This window comes from Haemaphysalis longicornis, unplaced genomic scaffold, assembly GCF_048455015.1.
Source record: "Haemaphysalis longicornis isolate Haplotype H1 unplaced genomic scaffold, Haemaphysalis longicornis Haplotype H1 scaffold_2, whole genome shotgun sequence".
Classification (NCBI taxonomy): Eukaryota; Metazoa; Arthropoda; class Arachnida; order Ixodida; family Ixodidae; genus Haemaphysalis; species Haemaphysalis longicornis.
Window position 1 is genome coordinate 17,791,297 of NW_027526295.1, and position 14,302 is coordinate 17,805,598.

The 14,302-nt window shown below is 47.0% G+C and overlaps 1 protein-coding gene across 1 annotated transcript in view; it reads left to right on the forward strand.

Moving 5' to 3' along the window:
• LOC144168778 (lysosomal Pro-X carboxypeptidase-like) overlaps window positions 1-5,299 on the forward strand; it is a 209,815-nt gene extending 204,516 nt beyond the window's left edge. Inside the window, exon 9 of the mRNA XM_077697743.1 lies at window positions 4,948-5,299. Coding sequence (XP_077553869.1) covers window positions 4,948-5,209 — 262 coding nt within the window. The 3' untranslated portion in view covers window positions 5,210-5,299. The remainder of the gene's footprint in view (window positions 1-4,947) is intronic.
• Window positions 5,300-14,302: the final 9,003 nt, after the last annotated feature.

Below are 14,302 nucleotides of genomic sequence, written 5' to 3' on the forward strand. Positions count from 1 at the left end.
TAAACTAGCTCAAGGCGTGATTTTAAGTATAGTTTTTGATACCGCTCCGGAAAAAAATATTGCCGGCGTCGCCCATGCATTGATGCGAAGCTGGTCCTGTGCGGAGCGCGAAGAGTCGGAGCTAGGCCGTCAGCCTCTGTGTTCAGCAGTCTTTCGAACAAAGGTAACAGCCGCAGGCTGACAACCGACAACAGCGAAAACGGAAGACCAAAACAAATTCCAGCCCTTCGGGGCTGTCGGCTTTGGCAGAAGGCATTACGATTCCAGCTAATCGTATGTAAGGTAAAACAGATTTGGCAATCTTGCCTAACACTCGAAACTATTGTATCAAGTCACTTTACGTTGTCACGGCATGAAAGTGTGCGGACATGCACTATGGGGCACAAATAATGTAGGTTGATTTCCAAATAACCTGCTGTGTGTATAGGCGCGTGCTGGTTTTATGGCTTCTAACCAGTATGCAGGCTTATTGAGCAAAACGAGTAACCTGTAAGGCAAACATACAGTAAGGCTATGTTTGTTCAGATTTTGGAGGGATATTTCGGTACATTTAGCGCAGCCATATCATCCCAATATTCAGATAGGCGTTATAGTAAAACTGCACTCAAGAGGGGGAGGACCAGGAGGAGGAGAAAACTTTAATAGTAAAATCGAGCTGGTTAGTGGGCAGGCTCCTCAGTCCAAGACGAGAGAGTAAGATTCATTCTTCAATTCACCAAACGCCATCCCGAGTAGGCCAGGATTTGTTCTTTGCGACTAAATGGGTTGGAAAACAATAAAGAGTTGTCTGGACATATTCATTGGTTTCGAATTGTGTTATACTGAAAATTGGCATGTATACTATTTATTGCGTTAGTTAGCAAGTATATCAAGTTTTCAACGCCGTAATCATGTCATAACTTTTCGGGTTGAGATCGATTTCGTTACGATATCGATGGTTCGATAGAAATTAGGTGCACAAAAGCCGCCTTCGAGTACTGTGGACAACGTTATCTGCGCCGTAGCACAGATCTTATTGCATGGAATATTCACACGAACTTTGTGAGCCTCGCAAACATCCCCCAACCTCCTAGGACGTTTAGGACGGTGCAGAAAAATGAATGCGTTGGGCACAGAAAAAAAAAAACGTTCATCCAACAACACCGACAGAAAAACACCCGTTTTATTTCCTGCTGTGCGACCCGCTGCTTGATGCGTAGCATTAGACTTGAGCCTTCATAAGAGCATCTCAGAAATAGTTAAGGGAAGCATACGCATTTTAAATACTTATCGAGGAGCTCTGAGCGCTGAAACTCGCAAATACGCTAGATAGGACGAGGGCGAGTTACACACGATTGTCTGAGCGATGCAGGGATTTATACACACCCCCCTAACACCCCCCCAACACCCCCCCAACACCCCCCCCCCCCTTCAGAAGGACTTCGACACCCCCACAAAAAGATTCCACAACCACACAACCCTGCCTAGAAATTTATACACCCCCCCCCCCCTCAAACATCCCACCGACACCCCCCCAAAATCGAAATTCTGCATAAACCCCTGGAGCGATGCTCTCTGAAAGTCGTTCTCTCTCTCCTCGTGTGTTGTAAAATTGTGCGGGACAAAGCTTGTGCGGGGCAAGCTGTCAAAGGCAATGTTGCATTCACTCGCGCGGACTTCTTTAATGCGTTTTGCGTACTCTGAAAGTTGAGGTTACTATTGTTTAAGCAGAGGATAGGGAGGAGGAGGAAATATTTTTTTTTAGAATTCTGAATGGCCTGAACAAACTGTATCACAATTAGCCGCTAAGATGACTCTAACATTACTCACAAGATAGAAGAAGAAACTGAACGGAATCTTCGTAAAGACAACCGAAGCTCCGCAGCAGATTTCCAACTGTGTACGTGCTTTGTAATTAGCTAATAACGTTTGGAATCCGTTGTTATTTAGTGACAACACCAACCGAGCTGAAGAAGGGCAACCGGAAAAGTCTCTGCAGTGTGGTTGCGCGAACACAGGAAACAGCACAAACACGCTTCTGTCGTGGAGCGCCGTTGTATATGCTGGGGTCACTTTATTAGGCTGTAAAACAATAAAAAATTAATACTGACCTGAATCGGCGCTCTAAATAGGCTTCCCTTGCTGAGAATGGGTCTTCGCAACGATGTCTGTCCCATCAATTTCTTGCACGGCGCACACGCGCGCGGGAACGTACAATCTCGAACATCTCGCGCACGCGAGGCCGACCGTAGTAGTTGCGCCAGGTAATTGTCCGGAAATCACACAGAAGCACTTCATATAGGGGGGAACTATTTGCCAGAACAGTTTTCAAGCACGAGACACCTTTCAAAAACAATCGCAGAATCGCAAATACAAACAACCGAGAGGTGCACAATATATGAACGCGAGCCCGCCGTCTGGCTCCACCGACCCAAAGTTAGCTCAAGCTTCTGCGGGGCGGCGCTGGGTGTACTTTATTCGTCGCGCCCTCTGAGCAGTGACCGGTGAGAAATGTTCTATGGTCATGAGATAGTCACGTGAGTCATGGATTCGGTTAAAAGGGCTTGTGAGATATCAAATTAAAGGTTTTGATAAGAGGAATCACTTTGGTCAAATAAAAAATTATTTCCTCGTTAGTCATGAGATGGTCACGTGAGTCATGGATTCGGTTATAAGTGAAAGTGATGCCACTAGGGCTTTTGAGGTATCAAATTAAAGGTTTTAATAAGGGGAATCACATTGGGCAAATAAAAAATTATTTCCTGGTTAGTCACGAGATGGTCACGTGAGTCATGGATTCGGTTATAAGTGAAAGTGATGCCACTAGGGCTTGTGAGCTATCAAGTTAAAGGTGACGATGAGGGGAATCACGTGGGACAAATTGCTTACTGGTAACAGTCATGAGACGGGACGCCATTTCGGTATTTTTAAATGCAGAGCATTTCAGTAACTCACGATGTCACCCGCGTTGGCGTCCGTAGTCCGCGTCCGCATCGCTCCCCCTACACTATATAAATACTTGCCGGCGCCAGGTTTCGATCCTACGACTCTGCGGGCGGAACGCAAGGTGCACGGTACTCTACCAACTGAGCCACAAAGCCGACACAGAACGGAAGGTTACGAACGTGCCTTATATCCTTGACTCATTCAACCATCGGCCAGAGGTGCGCCCTCTCCCCCGCGTCCTCCTCGCCTTCTCTCCGCTCTCAACGCCCTCTCTCGCCGCGTTCGGTTCGGGCGCACAACAGGTGGGGACGTGCGCAACACCCTCTTTCGCCGTGTTAGGTTCGCGCGCAAGAACAGGTGGGGCGCTCGCATCGCGCTCTCTCGCCGCGGTCGGTTCGCGCTTAAAAAACATATGTCGTTCGCGCGCGCTGCGGTCGCTAACATCTGTGACGTGATCGTGACGGCAGCATCACGCGTTCGCGTAGTGGCGATTTCGGCGCTATAACACTCTCTCGCGAGGGGCATTGGATTGGATTCGATTGGCTTGGATTGGCTTGGATTTGGATTGGATTAAAGTGGATTGTGTTGGATTGTGTTGCGTCATTGCCGCGCCACGTTGCGTCATAGCCGCTCCACGTTGCGTCATAGCCGCGGCAGGGGCTTCACGGCACGTTTCACCATCGACTTCATCGACAATGTCTACGCTGGAAGACAACAATTACAACAACAACCAATACGTAATCCATACGACTTGCAGGCGCGCCCCCCCGCAGAAATGCTCTGCATTTGATCGTGCCCCTCGCGAGGGGGATGTTTCTTCTTTTTACCACTGGTTTTTCAGTAAGAATAGTTTGTCTAATATATTTGTCGACGTTGTTTGTGCAAAGCTGAGTCGAGGTAGAAACAATGTGTTTAATAATTTTGGGTAATTCATATCGGCATGTATGTTTATAGTGCACCAACAGTTCTAAAAAGGTTTTTGTGAATTTGGTATTCTGAAAATGCTGAGTGAGGTTGTACCATACCTGGTCCGTTTAACATTGGACGCACTCTAAAATTTTAACGGCTGTTTCAACCAGCCAATTTGGTAAAACAGCCATTTAGTTTATGGTCAAAAAGTCCAGAATTTGTTTTTGCCGTGCTGGTAGCCTCGTCACTTTGCTGCGTCTGGGTTAAAAACTCGGATACGGAGGATGCTTTTTTTATATCATCGGTCGTTTCATCTCTTGCCTAAAGGGTGACAACTAACCGTAGAAAAAAAAAAGCAGCGAGACTTGAGGAAACAAAAGTCTTTCACAGATATGCAGAACGATAAGGCTTTTGTGTTCTCCGTGTTGGTGCATTTCCGAGCCACGTCTTGAATGCGCCTCCCCGGGGTGTGCTCCGCGCCGCAGCCACCGGCAGGGATGGTCGGGTCCGTCGCGTTGCTGTACAGGCGCCAGACGCCGGTTTTTCACCCTTATATATTAGGAGTTTCTACTCTCATTCGAATTACACGTGACTCTACAGGAAGTGGCCTAGAGCGAGCAGTTTAGAGGCGTGAGTGTTCTCTGTTTAGAGCCGTGAGTTTGCCCTCTCGAGGGGCCGACATGTTTCTATTCGAGCTATGCAAAAGGGCCCCTCCGTCTACTCCCAGTTCCCCGCTCCCCTTGATGTACAGCCCTCGTGCCTAAAAAGGACGATCTCCCTCTCTCTCAATCAATGGGCCTTTCAGTCCTTCGGCATTAAGAATGTCTGGCCGCATCTCTCACCACGTTCAGCGAGCTGCAGCATTTCGTCGCTGGCCTACGAAGGCGGAAGGTACTTTATTACGACAGTAGCGCAACGGCAATGCAACTTCGTTATTGTTACTTGCTCACTCACTCACTGGCGCACACGTTTATTCAGTCCCACTGCCAGTTATGGGTGCGAGCAAACACCGCGAGTCGCCTTCGATACCGCCTGGCGACATGCATGCGCTATCTGAGGACACGCTTGAGTGCGCATTGATCCGCGCAACTTTCCCACTATTTTCCATCGCAGCAACGGAGAGCTGGATCCGTGGGCCGCCCTGGGCGTCCTGGAGCCCCCGAACGAGGCCGTGGTGGCTCTGCTGATTCCGGGCGCCGCGCACCACGCCGACATGCGCTTCCGAAGGCCCACTGACCCCCCCGCCCTCACTCGAGCGCGGAACATCGAGAGGGACTACATCCGCAAGTGGATCAGAGAACCCAAGCGCGGGCTGGCGTTGACTAAGCTCACAGGCAGAAAAAAGAAACATCTCCAGAAACCACGCTTCTTCTAATCCGATCATTGCTCGGTTGCTCTGTTTAATGCTTACCCCAAGCGGGTGCTGCAGCATGTAAAAATAAATAAATAAATAATGCGGACAGAACTTCAGTATCAAAGCGGCCTACTTACGCATTTCGTGCCGCGAAAAATAAGCTCAACTGTAGGTACTAGCAATATTTGCACACAACGTGCCAGGCCAATAAAACTAACGTGTCAAGCCATTGCCACCAGTGCAGGCAGGTACATGCCCATGTAATACGTCCCCGGATGATCCAGTTTGCCGGTCATCTACACGTGCGGAGAAACTAGCAGGCAACACTGTGCACAATTTCTTTCCTCAAAATCGGGTGCTATTCCGCTGGTGCTGGCCAAAATCCAGGCCAGTCCGCGTGAAGAAAGATGCCGTCATTTAATAGACGGATACGTGAGTAGCTCTGCCATAGGTCGGCGTTAGTACACTCATTTGTACTCATTTGTACTAAAACTTACAACTGACTACATTGATGAGTGAGTACTCCCTCTGATTTAGAAAGGGAGCATGCTGAGAAGAGAGCACAGACATGAGTACAAAACTCGTGAGTACAGTAATGATGAGTACAGCACTCATGAGTATGAGTACAGTACTCCTGGGTACCGTACTTTGATGACGTCATGGCAGACGAGTTTGGAGGGAATGGCGTGGAATATCAAATTTTCGTCAGGAAATCTCCAATGTAAGATACCATCCTTCTTCACTTGTCTTTCATAAAATTCTAGAGCACCTTTGTACGAAATTTGCACTTTCTATCACCAATACATTTACAGATATAAACGTGTTCTTTTTTCCGGCGAAGGGATGGCCACGACAAGTTTCAGCTAGGGGTAGGTGTTAAGGCAACTAAAAGAAACCTAGTTATTCCGTGACAGGAGCATTATCGCGGGGCTGTTCCTATTCTTTGGCAAAGTAATTAGCTCGCTAGGCAATTTTTCGATACAAGGGCCGCCCCACCGCACTCGGCATGCCACGCTCACCGTACACGTTTGCACAGGCGCTGTCGCTGGTCTTCTTGGGTCTCCTGCTGCCAGGCTGGACTGATGTGGCACTCGTGCTACATGAACGTCGATGGAGCGTTGATTCTACCGGCCTCTCATGAGAACTGGTGGATTTCGGTGTTTCTTCCAGCCAGCTGCAAGGATCGCTGCCAATGTTGGCGGTGACTACCAACTTCGCCTGGCAACACGGGATTGCGTTACAAGATTGGGCAGCATATAGCGGCGCGCACTTCAACGCTGCTTCGGTCCGCGCCACCGCACTCAACATGCCACGCTCGCCGTTCACGTTTGCACAGGCGCTGTCGCTGGTCTTCTTGGGTCTCCTGCTGCCAGGCTGGACTGATGTGGCACTCGTGCTACATGAACGTCGATGGAGCGTTGATTCTACCGGCCTCTCATGAGAACTGGTGGATTTCGGCGTTTCTTCCAGCCAGCTGCAAGGAACGGTGCCAATGTTGGCGGTGACTACCAACTTCGCCTGGCAACATGGGAGTGCGTCACAAGATTGGGCAGCATATAGCGGTGCGCACTTCAACGCTGCTTCGGTCCGCGCCACCCCACTCGGCATGCCACGCTCACCGTTCACGTTTGCACATGTCAGTTACTTAAAAACGGGCTGTTACCGAGACAATAATGTCTGTCTTGTTGCGATGTCGTGGCCCCCCGATATTTTGAAGCGTATACCTTCAACTGCATTGTATATTTGGCGACTACTACTCCTTGGCGGTGACGTTGAAGCAAACCCGGGACCAATGACTAAAGCACAAGAAGAAAAATAGGGCTTAGTTTTTAGTACTGTCCAACGCCTCGAAGCCAGCAATGCGACCGTACTTTAAGCGGTCAGCAAACTCTTGCTAATCCATATCGACATAAAGAATGAATTAGATGCGTTGACTAAACGTGTCAATGATCTAGAAACCAAATCCGTGGTGGCTGCTTCAACTGAAACCAGCATTAGTCATGATGCGAATTTGACCTGTATGCAGAAAAAACTTGACGACTTGGAAAACCGCTCACGGAGGTCGAATGTCTTGTTTTTTGGCATTGCAGACACTGACCACTCGGAACCATGGGAAGCGTCGGAAACACATATTCGCGAGTTTTGCTCAAATAAGCTTGGTGTGACAGCCACTTCAATTGCCAGGGCTCACAGAATTGGGCGGTTCTCACCTGATAAAACGCGCCCAGTCATAGCCAAATTTTACAATGAAAAAGAGGTCGAAACTGTTCTAAGTTATTGGCTTAAACTTAAGAACACAACGTTCAGTATTTCACGCGATTTATTCTGAGGCTGTCCGAGAAAAACGTCGTAGGCTACTTGAGTTTCGCGAGCGAGAAAAAAAGAGGGAGACCGCGTGCGCCTCGCGTTCAACAAGCTAATGGTGAATGACGCTGTTTATGTATGGGATGCAGGAGCCAATCGTGCTATATGTTTATCTCAACCTGTCGCTCCAGAGGTGAATGCTTCACCCGTGCCAGAGGTTGTGTCATGACACATCAGCTCTGCTTGTTCCGATGGGTAAAACACGTCCTGCTTCACAGCGGCGAAGCAGACTAGCTCAGTTAACAGTCTTTCTTTCCTCTACACTAATATCAGGAGCGTAATTCCCAAAAATATTGCACTCTTATCGCTTGCTGACTCAAGTTCCTCGTCAATAATTATTTTAACAGAAACATGGCTTAGTGATACTGTTTCTGACGTCAATAAATGTAGACATATCTTACCTGAACGAATGAAACTGTTATTATATAATTCACTACTTTTACCGCAACTCAGGTATGCACACTTGGTCTGGGGAACGACAACCAACAAGAACTTTAACCAGCTTTTCCTAGTCCAACAAAAAGTTGCAAGGATAATAGCGAATCTGCCATATAATTTCTACACGCCTGAACTCTTCAAGAAGTTTAAAATATATAAAGTTAGCAATTACTACGAATACCGGTTGGCCCAGTCATACCTTGCAGCTATAAAAAATAACAACCGCTTTTACGAGGGCCCAGCGAAGTTAAAGAAAAATATTACAGCATATAACACGCGCAATCCAGACACATGGTATACTCCTACACCCCACAACAACTACGACCGTCAATCCTTAACTTTCACTTTACCCAGACTGCTGAATAACTTCTCAAGTAACTCAATTGAGATCGGTAAACTCTCTAAATCGGTTTTGAAAGAATATTTTTTGTAACGCGTATTATATATTTGTTGTATTTTTGTTGTTATGAATGCCTGTGACATGCACCTGTTGAATTCATTTTGCTGTTTCTATTGCCCTGCTAACGATGGCTGTTAAGCCCATTTTGCTATGTTTTACTTCACACGTGTTTCAAGTTCCTCTGCTGTATCTTTTAATCTTTTCGACACCGTCGCTGTCAGTCACGTGGTGGGCAGCCGCCCCGTCAAGCTGCTCTGCGCAGCTTTTTGTGGCTGCTCCTTCCGCTGTACCCATCTGTAAGGCGAATCAAGTTCATTTGATTTGATTGATTTGATTTGATGAATATTTTTGTCTCTAGTACAAAATTTAACATTTTTCGTTGCGACAGAAAACAACGCAAAGGTGGTGGCGTACTGATAGCCATAAAAGAAGAATTTATCTGTGCACCTTTAAATATAACTTCGTTTTTGGAGTGCGTGTGGGTTTTGCTGAAATGTAAAACTACTGACGTAGTAGTGGGTGTCGTTTATCGGCCGCCTGATATGGATAATATTGTCACGTCCCAAAGCCGAGTCCAGGTGGAAGGGGGTTTTAATGATTTAAGAGCGGCGATCAGAACAGCCAGCAGCCGCAGGCCAGAAGAGAGAAGAAGAAGAAGAACACAGAGCAACCAAGCCGATCCCCTCATTCATAAAGCCGTGCAGCCGCTTGGCGGCGGCAGCAGCTTGCTAAAAGCGTGAGCCCCGTATACCATGTCATCGTGGCAATATCTTTTCTGCCGAGTTTAATCGTGTCTTGTGTGAAGTGTATACTCCGTACCTAAAGTGCTCACTAATTATCTTTGGCGATTTTAACTTCCCTAATATCAATTGGTCATCACTATCAGTTACTTCCAGTGACAAGGAAACACATTCATTCCTGCAGAGATGCCTTGATCACACTTTAACACAAACAGTCACCCAGCGCACGCGGCATGCTGGTTCTACCTCTAACATATTAGATCTTATTCTGACAAATGATCCACACATTTTCTCAGACATCACTCATCTTGATGGGCTTTCTGATCACGATATAATCACAGGAGATATTATTCATACCGCAACTAAAAAAGTTGTCAATAAGAACATAGCTTGTTACAACAGAGCAAATTTTGGTGCAATTAATTCCGAGTTATTCATTTTCAGCGAACGGTTTCTTGAAACTTACTTAAATCGCACGGTTGAAAAAAACTGGATTTTTTTGAAAGATGATTTAACTAGCCTCATCAGCAGATTTGTCCCTATAAGGAGTATAAAAACAAACAATAACACTCCTTGGTTTAACCGACAGCTTCACTGCCTTAATAATAAAAAGAAAAGGCTTTACAGATTAGCTGATAAAGACCGACTTTCGACATCCTGGCTTAAGTACAAGAAATGTGAAAAAGAATACCAGTCCGTATTTTTTTAATCATGACTTTTTTTAATCATGACTTGTCTTCCTTGCTTCTGAATAACCCCCGAAAATTCTGGCGTGTAATTAATCCAAGACACAATCCCGATATCATCCTTAGCGATTCTAATGGTGCAACGATTCCAGAATCTGAGTGTGCACAACTCTTTAAACGACGCCTTTGCATCAGTGTTTACTCGGGAGGATGCCTGTCTGTCCGTTCCGTTAACTTCTAATATACCACCAGATAGTCCTATGGCAGAAATTGTAATTGAAGAAGGGGGTATTTACTTGCTATTAAACAAATAAAAAATTTCCTCGACATCCGATTATGTAGGATTCAACAACAAACTTCTTAAAAATATATCGCGCAGCATGTCTGTAATTTTAACAGCGCTTTTTTCACAGTCATTATCTCATGGTTTGATTCCTGATGACTGGCACATTGCTAAAGTGGTCCCAATTTTCAAATCAGGCGATTGGACATCACCATTTAATTACCGGCCCATTTAATTAACTAATACAATCTGCAAACAATTAGAACATATAATACATTCCCGAATCACTCGACACCATGAAGAACACAACATTATTTACAAATATCAGCACAGTTTTCGCAGGGGTTACTCATGTGACACACAGCTCACCGGTTTTACTCATGACTTCCACTCATCTCTTGACGCCAGTAATCAGGTTGACGCAATTTTTTTGAATTTTATGCAGAAATGCATTATAGTCGGGGGTTGTCGTGCGTCCCTTGGCCGGCGTGCGCAGCGCGTCCGATGATGATTGTGGCATGGTGCTCCTATGGATTGGCCAACCAAACAATCCATCACGAGATAGCTTCGCGTTCAACCACCATCGTCATCTTCCTGTAGGGGAACCGCTGAAGAAGAAGGAGAAGAAGACAAAGCTGCGAAGAGGAGGGCTGCGTGAGTTTTGGCTACCGTTATTCTCCTCGGCCGGCGCATCTTCCCGATCTGAACCCGGTCGAAGAGCGGCTCATCGCGCCTCGACTCCCCTTCATGAGCATCAGGCGGCTGACTCGAGGCAACGGGCAGTTTCGAATCAAGGGACAGGCGGTGAACGTGCCCATCGACGTATCGAAGGTTGTGCGGTGCCTTCCTCGCATGGTACCCGAGGACGTTGCGTTCGACGTTCACATCAAGCGGAGGCTGATGAGTCCGGCAACGTACAAGCGCGGTTTGGTGAACCGCGGCAACATCCTGGCTTGGCTCAAGCACCTGGAACACACCCCGTTGTATCGCGCCATCAACGTTCTGGTCGATTGGAGTCGGCTCGATCACTTCGATGACGGCGGCGAACGAAAGGAACCGCAGGAAGACGAAGTCGATGATGCTGAGGGTAAGTTCGAAACGATTCCCGACGACATTGACGTGAACGATCCTCTGCAGTTGGCGCTTGCGTTCAACGCGGTCTCGAAGACGCTTCTCTATAACGAAGCGGAAATGACGGGTGTGGGAAAAGAAAAAAATAAATGATTACGCTCACACTCGCGCCTCTCTCTTCGCCATTAATCGCATCACACTCATCATCCTCACAATCCCCCTCGGCGAGGTGCGGGGATTTTTTTTTCTAAGGCTTTCGATCGTGTTCCTCACCACCGACTTCTAATCAAACTAAGACGTCTTAATATTCACTCTAACGTTCTTGCATGGATAACAGATTTTCTATCCTCCCGAACTCAGTTTACATCCGTTAACAGCTCAAATTCGACTTTGGTGCAGGTGATGTCTGGGGTACCCCAGGGCAGTGTGCTTGGCGCTTTGCTCTTCCTTGTTTATATTAATGACTCACCTAACGGTCTAACATCCAGAGTAAGGCTCTTTGCCGATGATTGGGTAATATATCGTAACATTTCAAATGACGCTGACCGCCAGGCCCTTCAGACTGACCTTGACACAATAAACGCACGGTGTTCTGATTGGCTAATGATTCTTAACTATTCTAAAACAAAGTGCGTGTCATTCACCCGTTCCTCCTCTAGAATTTCAACTACGTATTTGCTAAATAACACTACAGTAGAACTAGTTCCTACTTATAAGTACCTTGGAGTGCATTTTCAATCGAACTTAACATGGCATAACCATATAAATCAGACGCTCGCATCTGCCAATCGTACACTAGGCGTAATAAAACATAACCTAAAGCAGGCACCATCACATATTAGAAAACCGGCATACCTCACTCTTATCTGCCCTAAAATAGAATATGCATCGGCCATTTGGGATCCAAGTCACGATTACATAATACGCGACATTGAATCCCTGCAAAACCGTGCTGCTCGTTTTATTTTGTCTGATTATTCACCATTCGCAAGCGTCACTGCCCTAAAAAACCGGGCCGAGTTGGTTTCATTATCGCTTCGCCGCCAACATGCTCGCTTAACACTTTTTCATAAATTGTATCACCATGAGCGCCTTCACGACGACTTCTTTCACACATCCGCTGTTACATTTTCACGGCGCTATCATTCTTGCAAAGTTAAGCGTATCACTTGCCATTCATCTGCGTTCGCCCAGTCATTCATTCCACGCACAATAGTAGAATGGAATAACCTACCACACCACATCGCCACTAAAGCTAACATAAGAAAATTTCAAGACTTGTTAAGGAATGAAGCGACCTGATCGAATTCTTTGCTTGTTTCCATATGCTTTCCTTCTTTTAAATGCAGAGCATTTCAGTAATTCACGATGTCACCCGCGTTGACGTCCGTAGTCCGCACCGCACCCCTCCCTACTATATAAAAAAATACTATCCGGCGCCCGGTTTCGATCCCTCGACCCTGCGGGCGGAACGCAATGTATATGGTGCTCTACCCACTGCGCCACAAAGCCGACACAGAATGGGACGCTACGAACGCGCCTTATATCGTTGACTCATTCAAATTACTGCTGACGAGCGCTCTCTCGTCAGCAGTTGCCACAAGTGCAACAACATTAACGTAACGCAAACTACTTAACGTCGTGCGCCCCCGGAAATGCTCTGCATTTGATCGTGCCCCTCGCGAGGGGGATGTTTCACTGCGTCTTCTCTTGGACGCGGGACCCGTGGCGCCATCTGGCGGAGGCGCGGCACAACTCGTAGCACTTTCTTTGAAAAAGCGCCTCGAAAGCGCGGCAAATATGAAATAGGGATGACGCGCTTTCGAGGCAATCCGCCGACGCGGCTGCTTTCACATCCTTTAAAACTTTTTTGTAGTAATGTGACTTTGTAGTCATGTGTTTTGTGGTTATGTGGTTTGTGGATTGAGAAAATGTTATTGCTTGCGTTTTTCTATACTTATAATTCGATTTTGTTAGCACCCATTCATGTTTTGTTTGTTTGATGTATCTGAATGCCCCCCGACCCCCTAGGTAATACCCTCCTGCGGAGGGCCTTTAGAGGTACCTGAATAAATAAATATTTTAAATAAATAAAAGGGAGTGTTTGTGCGGAATCGCTGTATCTGTGACCTGCCTTTCATGGCATGCAGTCGTCTCTTTTCTGATGGGGTGCCGATCTTCGATACGATGGCCCGTCCCGATTTTGTTTTTGTTTTGTGCTACGAGAGTGGTTTTCAAGATTTCTTCAAAAGCGTTATGAAGACACGATATGAGGGTGTATTCATCATCATCATGATCAACATCCTATTCAGGTCCCCTTCAGCATGGAGACCTCTTGCATTGACCTTCACCGCTCTTGTCCTGTGCTGCCCGAGTCAATTTTTTTTTGCACTGATTGCTGTTATTCTATGCCCCCATCGAAATAATGGCGTTCCCCTTCCTCTAGACTTGTCTCTGGCTGTCTATTTTTTACCCTGGTGGTACTGGTGTCCATTCGTTTACCCTGGAGAGCTCATTAGTCAGTAACCAACTCGCCCAAGAAAAAGAAAGAATAACTGATTTCACACTGCTCCTGAGAAAAATCTCACAAACTGCGTAAATACCTCCCATACGTAAAATAATCACGTCTACATAGTCGAACAGGTGACAGATACATGCCCGCAGCCCGTGTCGCAGTGAGTTGTCGGTGTTTTGGCGTCAAAGAAGCCCCCGGTCACCGAGGAGAGCGTTGGCCTACATCCTTCAGCGTGCAAGTGGAGAGGTCATTATAGCCTTCACCGTGAACTCTTACGACGGCAACCACACCAGCTGCGGATGAACCGGTTGCATTTGGACAAAGCCGTGAAGCTGTAGGCGTGACTCCGACATCAGATGCACAGCGGTCGGTGAGTGGCTTGGTTTCTGAGAATTACGTGCCAATGGAACTTCACCACATGAGAAATTTGTCCAACTAAAGGAAGATCTGCGTCGCGCCACACGCGCTCTCATCCCACCGTGTGGAACAGACCTTCCCAGTGGGCTCGCTCACTGGGAGGAGGTCCTGCTGCGTAGACTTCGAGTTGGGGTGGCCCTATCTCCTGCGGTAACTCGGGCGTGGCCACCACGATACCATGCCCCGTTTACCAACACCTG